The following is a 19262-nucleotide window of genomic DNA, read 5'->3' on the forward strand; positions in this document are numbered from 1 at the left end:
TCTTAAGATTCCTTTTGGCGGTTTATGGCAGTACATCCACTTATAACTACCACCCTGAATTAGGTATTCGGTATATTTTGGATATTATTAAAGTCCAACCTGTTCTCTTGTGGGACAGGATCTGGACTTCCACTAAAACTTGTTTTAATCGCGATAATTTAAGTGATAGCACGAAGCTGGACCATGCTACTGAGAACCCCTGGTGAAAATACATAAAACATGTTATAAAACTCGGGGTAACCAAGATCGTACAAAACTCTCTAGGTTCCTTAAATACTGTTTCCAGGAAAGATTTTAAAAGAACTTGTATGACACCCTGGAAGCAAAGAGATTCCACCCAAGAAGTAACTAAACCGTTGGTACAATCGCACCAACTGACATTGACCGCTTACAGTGTTCAGCCATACATTAAGAACGCTTTAAGTGGTTACAACAGATTCGTACTGACCCGTTTCAGATTTGGGATTTTCCATTGCTTAAAAGCTTCCCAGCAATAAATAACTGGTTGAATAAGTTATATAGCTGTGCATTCGATAAACAGTCTCAGCAATCGACAATCCATGTAGTTTTATTTAATAAATGTTATAAATTGCAAAAAAGACGATGGATCCTACCCTTTTCAAGATTAAGGGGATTCTTACAATGTAGACCAGCTTTTTTAGCTCTGCAATTTTTAGAAAATGAATATTTTACAAAAGCAATCGGCTCCTTTTTAAAAAGTACTGTGAAATCCAGAAAAACAATTTCTGTATAAAATTAACTGGGTTATTGTTACTGAAACTGTGTGATGAAGCTAAACTTTGAGATATTGGATGATCTGTCATCATTGCTATGGATTGTATTTTAAAAAATAGATGGTGATGTGTTTTTTAACTTTATAGTTTTTATGATTTTCGCACACACATCGAATAAAGCTTGTTTTGATTTGATTTGAACATCTAAACAAATCAAATATCTAGTTTTTCAACCTGTAGATGGCCTTTATTGCAAAAGTTAAGAGATCTCACTACAGAATTAGAGACCATAACCTATAGCCAGAGTTTGCATTCATTTTGTCTTTATCGCGTGTATTTAAATTTAGAAACAGAAACTCCACCAAAAACAACAACTTCATATTGGTTACATAGGACACTTCTGGTTCAATGCACATTGTTCACAGGGGTGTGTAAACTTGTTTTCCCCACAACCTATGCAAACTTTGAGGAGGACACCTCAGAGGATACAACGTTTCTCTCTATAACTCATTTGTATAAAAATATTTTTTTGTGACAATTTGTGTTATAGATATCTTTATGTAACATAAAATAAAGGGTGTTGCATAAGATAAATATATTCAGAAAATAGAATATCCAGAAAAAAAAACAGATTGAGTTTAAAGGCAGACTATGTGTTTTTAGGCAGCCTTATCATTTTTCCAAGGCCACTAAACATAAAGCTACTAAAGAAAATAGCCACTTATTCTTGTCACTTCCTGCACTCACTGAAGTATCTTGGGGAATCCAATGCCCAGGTTTGGGCACTCTGACATTCTGGGGGTATAAATGTTATGACCTGCTTAAAGATCTAAAGTCCATATTCAGATCCATAAACCATAACATTTCACTGGTACAGGGATAGTTATAGGAACTAAAAGGAAAAGTGGGGAGACAGAGAGGAAGGTCCAAGGTTTGTACTTGAAAGTGTTTATTTGGAAACCCAGGTTGGCTTGCACGTCTTAATGAGTCATTCAAAAACTGTGCAATCAATTTTGCCTTGGGCTGCAATGTTTGAGGAACCTGGCTAGAGCATCAACAATTAGAATTCTGGGTGTATACTATTTGCTGAGGGAGAGGATGCCAAAACCCTTATGCTTTGATTTATAAGGAAAGATGTCTGGGGTGATGAATAAGAGATGTATTTGGAGATTCATAAAGCATTCAGGGTTTCTATTCAGAAACCATGGCTGCTGGAATGATAAGGTCATGGGGAGACAACTATAAAAAAGTGGCTGGTAATGTGGAGAAAAAAAAACTTATTTTTCAGAGATTGTATGATCCACATTTTTTCTGATTTTAATAGTGCAAATTTGGGTAGGGGAGAGGCTCGGGTTATCCAAACGTTGATAAGACGGTGAGACGGGGGTCTTTTATTGTTCCATATGATAGTGTGTAATGTATGAGGGTAAAAGACATATTCATATTCTCAATCAGCACAAGAATTTCTGGATGGCAGAAGAACTTTGAGAGGTGACAGTGCTTCTAGGGGCTAGGGACAGAGTTATTTTAAGATGTTGCATATAATATTTTCCTTTCTTGCTGAGTTCCTCTCCTTTTCCTTCCATTCCCTTTCACCCATTTTTATCATGCATCTTGTTGGAGTGTGGTGTCCTACGTTATATAATAGTGTGTGTTAGTACAAATGTACACTTCTCTAAAACTGGTAAATTATAAGCTGAAGTCAATACAAAAAGCGCACAGTTATATGTGTAATGCAAAAAAAGTACAAACTACTTTCCTTCAGTAATGCTGGTTCTGGTGGATACTCTATCTAACCGCAGATTCTTAACCTTCTGAATATCCCATGCACGAGAATGAATCTGGAAAACTCAAAAGAAGTGCTTCTGTGTGCCAGTAGGTGGGGCCATGTGCCTTCATGTATACCATGTTACACTTTGGAGTGACTATAAGAGCTGCCTAATAACGCCATCCACATGCACGTACATCAGTTCCTTTCCGAGCTTACACATGCCCTCAAACACTGAGTCCATCAGGCGAATTGGAAGAACCAGTGAGCAGATTCCTGAGTTGGGACCTTTGGAGATAGAATGGAGTCCATCCCACAGAACGTGGGTGGTAAGGGACCTGATTTTAGCTTCAGTAATTCTCTTTCTGGTGGATACTCTAGAAGTATCTAGCAGAAGAACAAGCTACTTAGCTAATCATAGATTCCTCACCTTGTGACTAGATACCAAGACAATAACTCCCAAGGTGGTATTTCTATGGAATGCCTCAGACTAATATATCTTTGAGGGACGAACAGGCAAATTGCCCATCACAGCGGACTGGACTGTCAAGGCAGTCGTGTTTTGTGAATATGTGAATTTATCAGGATCATAATCCAAATGGCCAGGGCTCGTTGGTGGTCAAGATCGAATGCACCATGTCCAAGACGATAAGATGAAAGGGAGACAGTGAAGGACTCAGGTGGGACTTTGTCAGGTTGATTAAGAACCCTTAATGATGTCAAGAGGTTCACCGTGTACTGGAGGAGGGCCCGACTGACTATGGTGAGTCAGCCTTCAGAAGCAAGTCAATGAGGTAGGTGAGGACAGGTACCCCTGACCTCCAAAGTTGAGTTGCAACCACCGATGAGCCCAAAAAGGAGCATAGCAAACTGAAAGTGCTTGTGACCCACCTTGAACAACAGGTAAAGCTTGTGGGCCTGCAAGTCCAATGCCACCATCCACTCTCCAAGATGCAGGGCGGAGAGAACCTAGGCCAACATGAGAATCTTCAGTTTGTCCTTGCAAAAGAATGTTTTGGGCATAACTACTATATTCATGAAATATAATTAACCCTGACATTTGAGGGCCAATTCTTTTTGAAGTTAGGAGTCTTCTTCTGGTTCCTGGTTATCAGACAGCACTTATAATCTGCATGGATGGGTTGGGTTCCAAACTAATGTGTCCATAAAAGACATTGAGTTCTATGTGAATTTTTTTGCAAGGGCTGGATGGAACAAATAAGGAGGAAAAAGAATGCTGATATGATTGTGAAAAATGAAATGCCAGGTAGCCACGCACTACAGGTCGTCTGAACAGTCTAGAATGTATATAGGTATTTAAACAAACTTTTGGGGGCCATTATGTTGCAAAATCCACGTTTTTCAAGGTTTTCTTGAAGAGGGTGAGTCCCAACATTCCTGGGAAATGTAAGGCTTGCCTGTCAGTTCATGACTTGTGATCCAAGTTATGTTAAAAATGTTGAGCAAGAACACTTCTGAACCCCCTAAATGGATCAGGGTCGATTTGGGGAAAATATTTATGTCCCACTATTTTATAAAGCTCTCCAGGTCCAAATGTTTGTGACCTTATTTATATATCAACCGACAGGGTGAAGGAGCAAATCCATGCATCTGAAATTGTGTGAACCACTCCTGTTTACAGGACGGTTTAAATATTATCTAGAAATACAGAAAAAGAAGCATCCTCTGATCCTCCCTTGAAATTCTGTACCTCAATTTGGAGATACTTGTAAGTATAACTGTACAATATCACCCATTTGTCTAAACACTAATTTCATTAAACTCAGGTTGATGAAGAACAGCTGTGTCAAATCAAATGGACTAGTGTCATGGAACCTTCAGAATATGCCCACATCTTGATGCAGATAACCTGCTGTGTTGCCAAGCAAACTGTCTATCTATCTATCTATCTATCTATCTATCTATCTATCTATCTATCTATCTATCTATCTATCTATCTATCTATCTATCTATCTATCTATCCATCTATCTATTTACCAACGCATACTGTAGAATGAGTTACTTACCTTCAGTAACGATGTATCTGGTGGAGATACAGTCTAGCCGGAGATTCCTTAACTTAGAATATCCCCAGGTGTCAGACTGTATCCTGAAAACTTTTTGCAGCAGCACCTCTGCGCACCGGGGGATGGCGCCGCATGGCTCACCCTGACGTCGTCCACATACGTGACATCAGCGAAGCCATATAAGTCTCCCCCCCCCCCCGGTGCGCTGACATCAGTTTTCCTCTGAGAATCTTTTCCGTGCCACAACACGGAGCTGCCACCAAAAACTGTGAGAGTAGGGGAACAGTGTACGAAAAAGATACAAAAAGAAAAGAAAACGAATGGTGGGAAACATCAAAATAAAGGATAGTGTCAGGTACTGTACACTAAAAATCAGTGAAAGGAAAGAACAGAGCACCGCTCTAAGAAGCAACCCAGCAAAAGCTAAAGCTAAAACCTCCCCAGAGGCAGAAGAAGATGTGAAAAAACATCATGGCAGACGACAGCAAGTCTGCAACCACAATATATAACTTTGAAGGCCAACAGGTCCGGAACACATGAGTAAAGACAATCCACCACAAGTCGGCACCACCAAGGGACGTCGTATCCCCTATAAAAGACCTATAGACTGAGGCATAGCCAAATAGACCTCAATCCAATGGATTGCAGGGGAGGTAAGAGTCCCCAAGGCAATTGAGAAGGTGGGAGAGAGGGTAGAAGAACATGAGTAGGCCCCACACTGGATGACCCATGGCGTAGGGATGTAAAAGGACACATGCGCATACTGCCCAATCACGAGAATGGGTGGAGTAGAGCAAGCAAAACAGAATGAAGCATCCTGCCGGGGAGGGAAGTAAAAGATGTCACCCCGCAGAAAGACAAAGCCACCCGGAGGGAGGCGAATGCAGAAAACCCAACTTGAAAAGGTCCTCGCAGAACGGGAGGATGGGCGGGCCTTAAGGAATCAGTGGCTAGACTGTGTCTCTACCAGATACATTGATACCAAAGGTAAGTAACTCGTTCATCTGATAGAGACGTCTAGCGGCAGATTCATCAACTTAGGATAGATACCAAAGTCAAACTCAGAGGAGGGTGGTCTGCGACTGAACCCCACCAAGTTCCAGAGAGAACTTAGCCATCAACAAGGTGACTAAACACAGTGGGGACAGCAATGCTAGCACAGCCAACACCAGACAATGAAGCTCTGAAAAGAGCGGAAAACAATGGGAGGCAAAGGAACCAATAGCCGTCAAAGAACAGCATGAAAACCCCTGTGTGTGTCCCGGGTTGAGAGAAAGAAAGCACAGAGCCAGAATTCCAGTGTGGAAGTGAGAGTTCATAGCTTCGTAAAAGAAGATGAACTGAGCCTAGGGTCCGATGTGTCTACAGGAAGCAAGACCCAGAGAGAGGACAAAACGGTATGACAGAGTCAGCGAATACCGGTTGAGCATGCACAACAGTGGAAAAAGCACTGTGGAACCTGCACCAGCTAAGATACGTGGGGCAGCATTGACAGGATGCCGACTCATGGACAGAAAGTGCCGGCATTACCAGAAACACAAGACACTCCATTATGCAGTCCCTTCTTCACAAAAGATGTGAGAGGGTAGATGGCAACAAGCAGAGGCACCCAGAACAGGAACACAGTAAGACTGGTATTTATGTGAAAGACAGGAATACTCATAAGCATACAGTGTGGGCGCAACGACCACATCAAGTATAGGGAAATCCCCATGTATGGTAGTGTGAGCAGCCCAGATGCGAAGGACGCATCACCAGGTAGGCAACCAGCAAAAAAGGAGGCTCTGGCAAGCTGGAAACACACACAAAAGGTCGCACCATGAGCAGACTGGGGCGAAGACCACGGACACCGCAGCAAGGATCCTTGCATGCGTGACCCCGCTGTGGGAATAGCACAGAGCAGATATATAGTAAGAAAGGTGCACATCTAAATAGAGTGTGTTGCATAAAACAAGACAAGGGTACGCCATAAGTGTGAAGTGAGAAGTGTGGCTCACCAGTTAGAAGCGGCAGACCCTGAAGCAGAGGTCGGCCCGGGACCAGGGTTCAATTCCCGACGCCGCAGGGTCTTGGGTCAATGGCCGCGGACTCGATAATTCTCGCTTAGGTGCCTACGCTAACCATGGGTCCCACTCTGCAACTCTGGGCAATAGCTTGCTTAATCTCCACAACGGCCCCAGCAACGCCGGGGATGCCTGGCTTCACCTTGGAGTGCCCTCTCACAGGGAAAGCCAGGACGGGTTCCCCAGCGGTATACAGCGCCAGGACGCCACGTAACGAGGTAACAGTGCGCTTTACAAGTATACATACATTACATTACATTACAACAGACATTTTGAAGCAAAGTTGTACAGAGCAATGTCCAGATCCGGAAGCGACATCAGCCACGGTCCCCCGCGAGACAGAAGAGAAGATGGAATAGGACACGAAAGTGGAAACAGTCAGGACTAACGTAATGGTCTAGAGATGTACATACAAGACCACCCAAGACAGCGAGTATCCTGAAGAGAACACTTCCACTAAGAGTGTTACAGCGAAACCCTAAGTAGAAGCGTGGAAAACACCTGCGCGGCAAGCAGCGGGGGAAATAGAAAACTCCTGCTTGGGAAGTGCCCAGAAAATGAGGGCACAAGGGAGTGTTCAGCCTAGACGTACGTGGCGAAGATGCCTCCGCCTATAGACAAGTCCAGACAGAGATGAAGCATGAGAATGCACTACTCTTCCTGGAGAGTGGAGGGTAGAACTAGTCACCGCAGAAGCGGAAGAAAGAACGCAGGCACCCCATGACAGCGAACATATCAGAGTGCACCCATACGACGCGCAGACACTGCAGAGTCATGCTGCGGAGCTCTGCGTATCTTTGGGCCGCGCCACCAGGCTCTGCCCTGGAGCTATACGATGGCAGGGCGTCTGCTGCGGAAGAACTGCGCCGGAATGGAACAGAACAAGGTGGCCCAAGGGACAGTGGCTGGCGAAAAGAAGTGCGGCCAACCTCGACAAAGTGGAGCACAGCGAAGCTGAAAAACACCCCTGGGAGAGGCAGGCGAGGCAGAAACCTTCCGGCAGTGGACCTCTACATATGCATTGAAGTACTACGGACCAACAGTAGACCCCAACTGAAAGTGCAATAGAGTGACACCAACCTGTGGTCGCATAACAGCGGAAAGAGTGGACAGACTGATCCACAGAAGGATCTCTGTGAGGAAGACTCAACAGGAGCCTACCAAGCCTTCCGTGTAGGAAGGCAGCTACACAATAGCCAGCAAATACCCCACATAGGATAAGTCTCATCCCCGCCAAGGGAGCTCCTCTCGAGACAAGCTCACAGACAGAGGACTGAAAGGAAGGCAGAACCAGCCGAGCAGCCGTACTTAACAAAGGCAAATATTTTTGGAGTAGCAGCATAGACCATCTGGGTTATTACGTCATGAAACCAGGGTACAAAACAAGCAAGGCAACGCTGCCTATGCACAACACAAAGTCATGCAACGTATGAAAAAAAGAGTCCACAAGGACTAGAAAGTAAGGCCGCAAGGGCCAGAAAGTTATGGGAGACTCGACAAGAGGCGGGAGACTGCTGAATCAGCGTGACAGTCACAAAGGCCCACGCCATTAAATTGCAGATCCCGAAGAGTCTCCCGAACATTGTCAGGGACATGACCATCGTGCAGCCAAGCATGACGACGCAGAGCAACCGTCTGGGCCATTGCCCTACCCACAGAGCCAGTAGCGTCCAGGGCTGATCGAATGGAAAATTGTGCCAGTCCCCGGTCAGCAAGAAGAAGGCAATGCAAGTCAGCCCAGGGCCCTTCTGGGAGTGAAGGAAGAAGGAGCTCAACTGAGTCTGGAAGGGCAAAGGAAGCATGTGCAAACACACAAGACGTGTTCAGGGCATGGAGGCCCACACTAGTTGATGCAAAAATGCGGCGACCACATGTTTCCAGCCACTGAGACTCCCTAGTGGGAGGTAGCAACGGTACAGTGGATAAAGGCTGCAAGGCGAATGCCACCTGGACAACCAGACCCTGAGCTCTAAGGAGAAGGGACAAGCAGACAGGATCATCTGGAGCCGGGCGATGCTGGAGTGCATTGGCCCGATCAACAGGGTCACCAGAGGAGGGTCGTGCCCAGGTACCAAGCAAGGTGTCAAACAAAGACTCACCAAGGGGCAGCACCGGCTCCACGTCCACATGCTCCAGGTGGAGGAGATCCAGAAAAAGGATCAGAGGGCAAGGGAACCACAGGGGCCTGCAAGTGAAGAAAATTCACAGCCCTGCAAACAGCCCTCGCGAAAGCCGCACTAGCCTCTGCCAATAAACCATCAGTTGGGGGCTAACTCATCAAACAGACAGTAAAGATGGAGGAGCCTGAGGCCGATCCCAAAGCAATGGAATGCTAGGCACCTGCACCAAGGGGCACCGAAACAACCCTGGGCACGGTGAGCCCATTGGAAACTCATCCTACTGTAACAGAAGAGCCGTAGCCGTTGGCTCTGGCTTCAACCGACGCCGAGACGGTATCGCATCGACGTCAAGAACTTCCAGAGGCGACTCAGTCAGGGTGCGGACAGGCGGCAATTCAACCTCCACCTGCGGGGTGGAAAGAAGTCGGCAGGGCATCAAACTCGGTGCCGCAACCAACGTCACCACAGGAAGCCGCACAGGGCTATGCAGCAACTGGACGGGTGGGCTGGACAGATGACTGGGATGCCCTTACGGGCTGTGACCCGACGTGGTATCGATTCCAGAACCGGAGTTGTGGCACGCAGCCGGCGCTGAAGACGAATCCGCCGGTGAAGTGCCTACCTCCTCTTTGGAAACCGGAGGTGCACCAGGGAGAGGAGGTGACCCAAAGAAAGACTGGAGAGCCTTCGAATAGGCCTCCATCTGGGTCCGAGTCGCTCCGACACCCGGGAAGGGTGGGTATGGGGGAGCCGACTTCTGGGCGCCTGTGCCTGGCAGAGACCAGGAGCAGCGGGCCCCATAGTCATGTGTACGGGAGGACGACCTTCATAACTTATGTTTGTGCTTATCAGTCTCTGAACGACATCCGCGGGAATGACCCCGTGACCGGGCCCAATCCCGAGAAGGAGATCGGCGGCGGGAAGGCTCAGGACCGGACATCTAGGCGACCAGCAGCTTCATACGACGCTCCCTCAGGGACTTCGGTTTCATCTGCCGACAGGCATCGCACTCTTCGGAATCGTGGTGCACTCCCAGGCACCACATAGATATCGGGTGCGGTTCATGACAGACGTCTGCCGAGTACAAGTCATACACGCTTTGAAGCCCGAAGGCATCGCACACTGTTCCGTGACGCCAAAGGCGTCAAGAGGGCCTGAAAAACAGGCCAAGGAACTGCTGGTTTTCCTGGATCCGCGTTGCGACGCGGAAAAGAAGCAAAACTGACGTCAGCATGCCGGTGGAACTTATATGGCTTCGCTGATGTCACGTACGTGGACGATGTCGGGACGGAGCCATGCGGCTCCATCTCCCAGTGCGCAGAGGTGCTGCTGCAAAAAGTTTTCCGGATACAGTCTGATGCCTGGGGATAGTTAAGGAATCTACGGCTAGATGTCTCTATCAGATACAAAAGCACTGGGGACCAAAGACCACGGGCAAATAGTGGGCACTGATATATAATAATGCATAATTACCCAACAAATTTACTGATCTGTCTTACCAGTGTTACTTTAATAGTACAAACCATGCAAAACTACTTTGAACCCATATTTGGGACTTGCTATTCACAGGAATTGCATTTTTCTCTAGTGTAAGATTGCCTTTGTTTATATAAATATTATAAGAAAAGACGATGCCCGCATAACAGCTGCATTCATAGATCTATACGTTTTGGTGTATGCCTCAGTCAGAAAACAGTGCACTGTGCAGTCTCGAGACACTTGGAGAGAAACTAATGAATGGAAAAGTGTGGCTGGTACTTTTGAGAACTGTATGAGTATGAGGATTGCAGCTTGGTTTACAACAGAAAGTAGTGAATAAATACTACTAAAGGCAGAAAAAGGTACTGAAAACGAAGTAAATGAAAATAATGTAAACATGAGCTGCGGAGTCATTGGGCAAATGTTTTCAGAAACATTTCTTGAACAGTAGAAGGCAGGTATTTCCCATTAACATCCAGATTAAGTAGCTTGTTAAAGTTTACCAAGAGGCTAGCACAGGCCATCTAATGTCTGTTGTAAAAAACAGAAGTTGCCATCTTTCAAAATAACTCATGCACCATTTTTACTTTACCCTTGAGCCAAGCACTGCAGCAGTTCCAGCCCTTCGCAGAGCTCCAGGATAAGCACCAAGTGTCGGGGGCTGACGTAGGCGGCGTGAAGCTGAACAATGTTGGTGTGGTGGAGCTTCTTCAGGATGTGATATTCCATCACCTTGGATTGCTTGTTCTCTGGGGTGTATTGGATCATTTTTGCAGCCAAGAGTCTCCCACTTGATTTCTCCCAGCACTTCCTGACAGTGCTAAAGCGACCTCTGCAGCAAAATATGTAGAAACCAGACAAATGGTGAACGCATGTTACAACACCTTGTACAAAGACAATAATAACTGGTACACTCTACAAACACTTATATAAACATATTTATTTACACTATCAAGAGAAGTCAAAGATGCCAAAGTGAATGATGTTCATTTGAAAAACTTAAGGATGAATTGACCTACGCCCACCCTAAAGGCATGTGGATTTGTGAAGTGTAAGTTGATAAATCAATATTGATCAGAAAAAGTTGGGTATCTATATCACTCTGGATCATCCTCCTTGACTTGCTATAGACCCATGATCTATACTAACGAATAACTTTGGAAACAATAATTCTGATGGATACATAATGTTCCGGCTGATTTTCACCCTGTGAATTATCTTCAAGGCTTCAAACTGGTATTCAAGAGTTTTTACCCAACAATAGCTCTTCAGCGCTGCCAAGTAATGCTGTGCGGCTCTGCGCCATATACAACTCTGATGTATATTCAGTGCCAAAGTGGCATGTTTGTGATACTTTTTCCATGCAACATCAATGTGTGCGGAACAGTGGCATAACATTAGCCACTGCGGTGCGGGGGCCCAAGCTCCAGGGGGCCCCTTCTTGCACTGTGCATGGGCGGCAGGCCCCAGGCCTTTGACCTCCTGACTGTGTCCGGGGGAGAGGTAGGGGGGGTTCCCTCCATGTACTTTGCAAAGGTGCCTTCAGAAGTTTCACTACGCCACTGGTGCGAAATGGAACAGATAAAACACCAATAGCAACAAATACAGTTCATAGTATGTTTCCAGATCTTTGGTTGCTAATAGTCAGAGGGCTAAGTCTGTATATGTGAAGGGCATGAGGAATCTAAAGAAAAGTACCTGTCACTACTAAACTGAGCAGTGAGACAGCAGAGCTTGGCAAAAGTATCCAAAGGTGATCATGCAGCTGCCAAGCAGAGATCGGCAACCGGAATTAATCTGGAGAGAGCTGTGGATGTTGTAATGGCCCTAGTGAAGTTGGCAGGAATGCCCTCTGTAGGGTTTTTCTTGGTCAATGCACTCCAGATCTTGAGACAGAGCATGATGAAGTGCATGATAGTCTGCCAGAGCTAAGAAGGGCGTGAGGAAACAAAGGCTACAAATAGAAGATCAACCGTTCGGCCACTATAGGTGCAATTCATGTAGTAAAACACCACAAGACTTTTTTTTTTTTATTGTTTTTATTGCAGACGTTTGTAAGCAACAGTTACAGTACAGCATTAACACCTATTAGCTCGCACATTCCTCCATTACTAATCAGTTTTGTACACAGCCTGGAGGCCCACAACCCGGAGGTCGGGCGGCGATAAGAGGAAGAATTCGCAATACTTGTTAGGAAAAATCAGGTGTAATCCCCTCTTTAGTCAATGTGCCCGTCTGCTTTTCCTCCCCTCCTCCTACCGGGATCTCCCTTCGGTAACTAACTCACTAACCCAACTACCCTCCTTCCCTCCCTCCCAAACGTGCACCACCTTCTCAGAAATTCCTATCTACTTCTCTTCAATGGGTGTGATCAGGAGACAACATCTAGCGTTATTCTAGCTGTGCAGTGGCCCTGGTGTGCTGGGGGAGCCGTGTTCTTTCCCACCTAGGCTATTCTCCTCCTCCTGCAGCATGCTGTCCCGAAGGGCCTGAACCAATGCCTCCCATGCCGCTGCCGTCTCCAATGCCCTATCGTCCTGTGTACGGCGAGCCATCTGGTATCTGTGTGTACTATCGCATGCAGCCCACCTCAGGAACTCATTAATCCATCTCCTATGGGTAGGGCCTATTTTCGCCTTCCAATTCCGTGTGATTTCCCTTTTAGCTATAATGAGGCCCATGTCTATGAATTTGCTCGTGATGCGGTTTTTGGGTGTGTGCGGAAACCAATGCAACAGGCAAACCGCTATATCGTATTGTAGCACCCTGTCCGTCACCTCAGTCAGGGTATCGCCTATCTCCTGCCAATAGTCTCGAAGGCCAGGGCACGACCATAACATGTGTACCAACTCCGCTCCCTCTAGCGCACATCTCGGGCAAGCCGCAGGAACCACTCCAAAATACTTCCTAATCTTACCCGGGGTCAGGTAGGCCCTGTGAAGCACGTAAAAGTGTATTTGCTGAAAGCGCGCATTCCTCGTGCTATTCTTAGATCTTCTCACTAACTGGGCCCACGTCGGCTCAGGGATCTCTCTATCAAGGTCCCTTACCCAGTTATCCTTCAGCTTCGTCAGTGGTGGCAGGTTTTCTCGGAGCATTCTGGAGTACAGGCATGTCACTGCCTTGTAAGTTCCCGCCGCCATCATGGTGTACTGGCATGCCATAGTTGTCGGTGGCTCTGCCAGTCCACCCCTCCAGTGTCTCTGGATGGCCCTAGTCACCGCTGCATGCAGCAGATACTCCCCCTTGGGGAGGCCAAACCTCTCTTGCAGCTCCCGATAGTGGATAAACTCCCCGTTCTCATAAAGGTCGCCTATCACCTGAATTCCCGCGTCCTCCCAGCTCTGTAACCGCGACCAGTCGCCTCCATGGGGGTGCGCTGTAAGCATCCCCAGGGGTATCTCAGGGCATATGGATGTTGCACACCCGCCCGACGCTGAGACCGGTTCCAACAGAGTCTGAACGTCCTTTCTTCGGGCGTTAGGTCTCTGAGAGCTATCCTCTGCTGCAAAGCAATGTAGGCCAGAACATGGCGTGGAGTGCCCCCTCCTCTCTCGCGCTCTGGACCTCGGAACACTCTCGCCACCTCCTGCGTAAAGATCTGCAGTTGGGCAGCTAAATAGTAAAGTTCGAAGTCAGGGGCTGCCATACCACCTTCCTCCTTCGGGCGGGTGAGCGTCGCTAGCGCCACTCTGCATCTGCCCTTTCCCCATATGTAGGAGGTTAATTGGGATTGCAGGAGACTAAAGAAGGATCTGGGTATCCAGACTGGGAGGGTACGGAAATAATACAAAAGGCGCGGCAGGGCGATCATTTTCAAGAGCGAAATTCGCCCAGCAACCGATAGCGGAAGCGTGGCCCACAAGGCCATGCTACCCTTCAGGGCCCTCATGCACCGGCCTACGTTACCCTCCATCAGGTCTGCCGCCGTGTGATATATATACATTCCCAGATACTGCAAGCAAGTGGGCTCCCACCGAATCTCGGGTGGGAGGTCGGGCTGTTCAGTGTTCCGTCGCAGAGGGAACAAACAAGTTTTAGCCCAGTTAACCGCAAAGCCTGATAACGCTCCATAGCGCTCGAGGAGTTGTCTCGCCCCCTCCAAGTCTCTCAAACCGTTCTCTAGGAACATCAGTAGGTCGTCTGCGTACAAGGAGATGAAATGGCGACCTTCCCCATTGTCTATACCCCGAAAGTATCTACCCAAGTTGGTCTCAGCTGCTAGCGGCTCAATCGCCAAAGCGAATAGCAGGGGGGAGAGGGAACAACCTTGTCTGGTACCCCGCTCCACCGGATATTGGTGTGAGACCAGGGACCCTATCCTCACCCTAGCTACCGCTTCTGTGTATAGGATGCGCGTCCACCCAATATAGCCCTCACCCAGGCCAAAGTGGTCCATGGCTCTGTAGAGAATCCCATTCCAGGCTATCAAACGCCTTTTCTATATCAATTGAGAGAACCAGCGGCGCCCGGGCCTCTATATTCGGATTTTCAATCAGACGTGTAAGTCTCCGTATATTCAACGTCGTGCTCCGCGCAGGTATGAAACCCGACTGGTCTTGATGGATCAGCTCGGGCATGTGCTGTAGGAGTCTCGCCGCTAGTATGGCACTCAATATTTTGTAGTCCGTGGTGAGCATGGACAACGGTCTATAAGAGGCCGGGCTTCCGCTCTCCCTCCCAGACTTCAGGAGTGGGATCACCAGGGCTTCTCGCATAGAATGGGGTAGCTGGCCGGTTATTCTGGCCTCATTATATATCATTTGCAGTTTCGGCGCCAACAAATCCATGAATTTGCTGTAGAATTCGATGGGCAACCCATCCAGACCTGGTGTTTTGTTGCGGGCCATTCGTTGTATCGCCCCTTTGATCTCCCCTAACTTAATGTCCCTACCCAATGTCTCCGCTTGATCATGCTCTAGTCGCGGCAACTGCATATCCGCAAGGAAAGCTTGGATATCGGATTCCGGCCCCACCGCCGCGCTCTTATAAAGGGTCTCATAGTATCTCTGGAAACAATGCAATATTTCCATCTGAGAGTAATGTATACGGCCTCCTTATCCCTCGACAGCCAGTACTGAGGAACTTCTTTTAGTGGTGTTGGCTAGCCATGCTAACAGCGTTCCCGCTTTATCACCCTCGACATGGGCTCGGAGCGTGTATGCCTTGTGATCAAAGCAGCGGAGGCGTTCTACTTCCGCCGCTACTGCCTCCCTAGCCAGGTTAACCTCCTCCTGGAGTTCGGGATGCCCTGGCCGCGCCTTCTCGGCCTCTCTCAACTTGGAATCCACCTTCCGCAGATCCTCCAGCAACACCTTCCGTACGCCCACATGTTTCCCTATACACTGACCTCTAACTACCACTTTAAAGGCGTTCGATTCCATCGCTCTGGTAGCCGTGGACCCCTCGTTTACCGCGAAATACTGATCAATACCTTCCTCCAACATCGCGTGAAAAAGTGGATCCTCCAGTGTTTCAGGCCGTAACCTCCAAGTCGGGACCTGGGATACCTCCGTGACCCAATCCAAGCTAAGTAACAGCGGATTATGGTCCGAGAGCGTCCTGGTGAGATATTCGGAATGCGCCACGGCTTGCATGACCGATCAAGCGCACAAAAATGCATCAATCCGGACGTGGAGGTCATGGAGGCTCGAAAAAAACGAGTAGTCCCGTTCAGTTGGGTGTTGCGAGCGCCACGCGTCCACCAAGCCCCATTGTTCCTGCCAGTCTAGCCTTCCCTTTGTGAGGCGGTGTACAGGGGAATCCCCCAGCGGTGGGTGGGATCTATCGAGGGTCGTGTCCGTTACTGAATTGAAATCGCCCCTATGAGGACCGGCCCCGCCAAAAACTGTGCAAGCGTACCCGACACACCCGTCAGGAAGGTCAACTGTTCAGTGTTAGGGGCATATATACTACATAATACCACGTCCCTGCCTCGGAGTCTACCCTCCACCGCCACATATCTGCCCTCGGGGTCCACTAGGTGCCTGGTCGCCTGAAATGGGGTACCCGCCCATATCCATATCAGAGCTCCCCTGGCGAAAGCTGAATAAGTGGTGTGAAAGATCTGGCCCCTCCACCTCTTCTGCAGTGCCAACCCCTCAGGTTTCGTTAGGTGTGTTTCTTGCAGCATCGCTATATGCACCCCCCTGCAGACCAGGTATGCATGTACTTTGTGCCTCTTGGTCATAGAGTTCAGCCCCCGCACATTCCAGGTCACACATCGCAACACATTTGTATTAGCCATTGTCCCATAGTTCCTGTCTTCCCCTCCATCGCAATCCTAGCGCATCATGAGTGGTGGTGGCCCCCCAACTAGCTACCGCACTGGTCGACATTATCATTCCCCTACATCCCAAAACCAACCCACCTCTGAAAAAGAAAACAACTCCAACAATCCCCACTCCCCCCCCCCAGAACAGGCCCCAATATCGAACTATCAGTACCCATCCAAACTGTCTCTAACCTCCCAATGTCTCAACTAAATCACGGTCGTAACCGTGAACGCCTTAAGGGCAAACGGGTTGTGGTCTAGGCCAAGAGGTGGTACACAGCCCCCTCCCCCCGCATCCTCGCTTTAGCAGCGGACTGGCGTCCCGGTCAGCGCCCTCCCAATCTGAGTACCTTACAGTCCGTGGAATTCCCCCTCTGCAGAAGTGTTCTCTGGCCATCGACCTTGCTTCACTCATTCAGGATATCTTCGACCGTTTGCGGAGTCACCAGTGGGCCCCGGGTACAGTGCGCTTCTGAGTGCTCCATCTCCGACCCCGTGCCGTGACCATCGGAGTCCAAGCCCTGTATCGCTGGGGGGGTGTCCGAGCCCGACAACGATTACACCACTTGGAGCGCGGCCCTCCGCTCCATCTCCGTCTGGGACACCGAAGGTTTCCGCGAATCCTGTCTCCTCCAGTGCAGCCTTTGCGATTTCCGAGGCTGCGTTTGCGTGCGCTCTCTCTTCTTCTCCTCTCGGGTCCTGGCCCCGTCCGTGCCCGCCTTGTACGTCTCCCACCAGTCCCAAGCAGCCGCCGACGTAGAGAAGAAGTGTGTCTTGTCATCCAGTACCACTCTCAATTTGGCCGGAAAGAGCAGGGAGTATTGAATACCCTCAGTTCGCAGTTCGCGTTTGAGAGACAAAAATGACGCACGTAGTCTCTGCGTGTCATAGGTGTAATCGGGGAAGAGGGTCACCTTACTGTTCGCAACTTGGAATGGTCCCGCTTCACGGGCTCTCTGTAGCAAAAGGTCTCTGTCTTTATAATGCAGCAGTTTGGCTGCGACCGGTCGCGGGGGCAGGCCCGGCTTAGGAGGTCTAGCCGGAACACGATGCACCCGTTCCAACGTGAAGAATGGCGATAAGCCTTCCGGCGCCACCTCGGTCTTGAGCCAATTGTCCAGATATTCGACCATGTCGCCCCCTTCTGTTTTTTCCGGCAGGCCCACTATTCGGACATTACTGCGTCGACTCCTATTTTCGGCATCCTCGGCCCTCTTCTCCAGCGTTTGTATCCTGTCCAGAGCGTCCGTGAGCTTCTCCTCCATGCCCTTGTGGGCCGGGGCCAGCACCCCCAGGGTGTCCTCGGCTTCTTTGACCCTATCTTTGAGTTTGTTGTGGTCAGCTCTCAGGAGCCCTAGCCCCGACACCACCTGCGCAATATCTTGCTGCAAAGCGTCTCTCGTGGCCGCAATAGCCTCCAGTATGCAGTCTTGAAGTTGTTGCAAGTCTGATGGTCCCACAGGACCCCCCTCCGATGCGTCCGAGGTCGCAGCTCCCTCCGTTTTTCCTTTGGTTTTCCCCATGGTGGCTGTTCGTAGGGCACGCCGGCGCCGGCGGTCTATATTGCAGTTGTCGGGTGGGCTCAGCAGCCTCCAGTAGGTCTCGGTATTGCGGGAACTATGCTCCCCAAGCTCCTGGGCCTCCAATGTCACAGCCGGCCGCACCTCAGAGGAGTCAACCGTGGTGTCGTCGACCCCTAACGGGAAATCCAAGGATACAGCTCAGCCCCAGGCCACACGCCCCCGCGTGTACGGTCTCAGCTGCCAGAGGGTGTTCTCTCCTGATCCCTTCACCCCTGCATATCTATCCGGGGGCCAATCTCAGCACTGCCTGGCGTCAAGGGGTCATGACTATGACCAGTGGTCACAGGAGCAGGATCCTCCGGGCTCAACCCTCGCTCTATCCGCTCACAGGGGTTGCACTCTCGTCGCGGTCTTCTCAGTAAGGAGGCCCACTCCCTATTCGCGAGCTGCGCTGTCCCGGACCCTCATCAATGTGCCCCTGCGGAGGAGAGGGCGGGTCGCCCCGTGTCCGGTCGTTCCAGCAGAAGGGTATCCCGCCACCGCACCCCTTCAGCGGATCATGGGCGCCTCCGATGCCTCTCTTCTGGTTCAGCACCCTCTCCCGCACTCTCGAGGCGCTCAACTGCCCCCAGCCGCCTCCGGAGGTCACAGGAGAGACCCCGCCCTCCAAGCTGCGGCGTAGGGCTCCCCGGGGGTACCTTGTGTGCAATCCCTGCTCGCCGCTTCTCCGCGTGGGGTCAGTGCTCGTAGTCTCCTCCAGCTCGCCCTCACTGTTCACCGCCCTACTCCTCTGAGGTAATCGCGCCATCGGGCGCCCTCAGTCAGCCGAGTTGGGTGTAGGCGTCCCCAACTCCCCAGTCAATGCAGCCGCGGGGCCTTCAGCAGCAGACCCTGCAGGACGCGGGGTACCTAGTCTCTCTGTCCGGTGGAATCGCCGGTTGTCCAGGGGAGACCGTCCTCCGTCCGCATCAGAGTCTCCTCCCGCCGCGGCGGGCAAGCTCCCCGCCTCCTGATAGTACACTTGGCCCCCACTAGCTGCCTCCTCGGGGCCAGGATCCTACTGCCGCTCTCTGGGTCCCTTTCACAGCGGCTCCGCCGCTCAGCATCTTACGACAGGAGGTGGGCGCGGGACTACTCAGGTATTCGCTCCAGCGGAGCCGCTATCTCCTCCTCCGGCTCTCCGTCGCCATCTCGCCAGCAAGGGCTCAGGGCAAAGCAAATCCGCGATCGGCGGGTGGCCCCAGTGGTCGCGGGACTTCCTCTGATCGACCCTT

At 49.7% G+C, this 19262-nt stretch overlaps 1 protein-coding gene across 1 annotated transcript in view; it reads right to left on the reverse strand.

The window, feature by feature from the left end:
- The window catches only part of OBSCN (obscurin, cytoskeletal calmodulin and titin-interacting RhoGEF), a 2124484-nt gene that overhangs the window by 190472 nt on the left and 1914750 nt on the right, over positions 1-19262 (reverse strand). Inside the window, exon 118 of the mRNA XM_078665296.1 lies at positions 10784-11023. Within this exon, the coding sequence (XP_078521422.1) occupies positions 10784-11023 (240 nt within the window). The remainder of the gene's footprint in view (positions 1-10783; positions 11024-19262) is intronic.

The sequence above is a fragment of the Lissotriton helveticus genome, chromosome 10, assembly GCF_964261635.1.
Source record: "Lissotriton helveticus chromosome 10, aLisHel1.1, whole genome shotgun sequence".
NCBI classification, from domain to species: domain Eukaryota; kingdom Metazoa; phylum Chordata; class Amphibia; order Caudata; family Salamandridae; genus Lissotriton; species Lissotriton helveticus.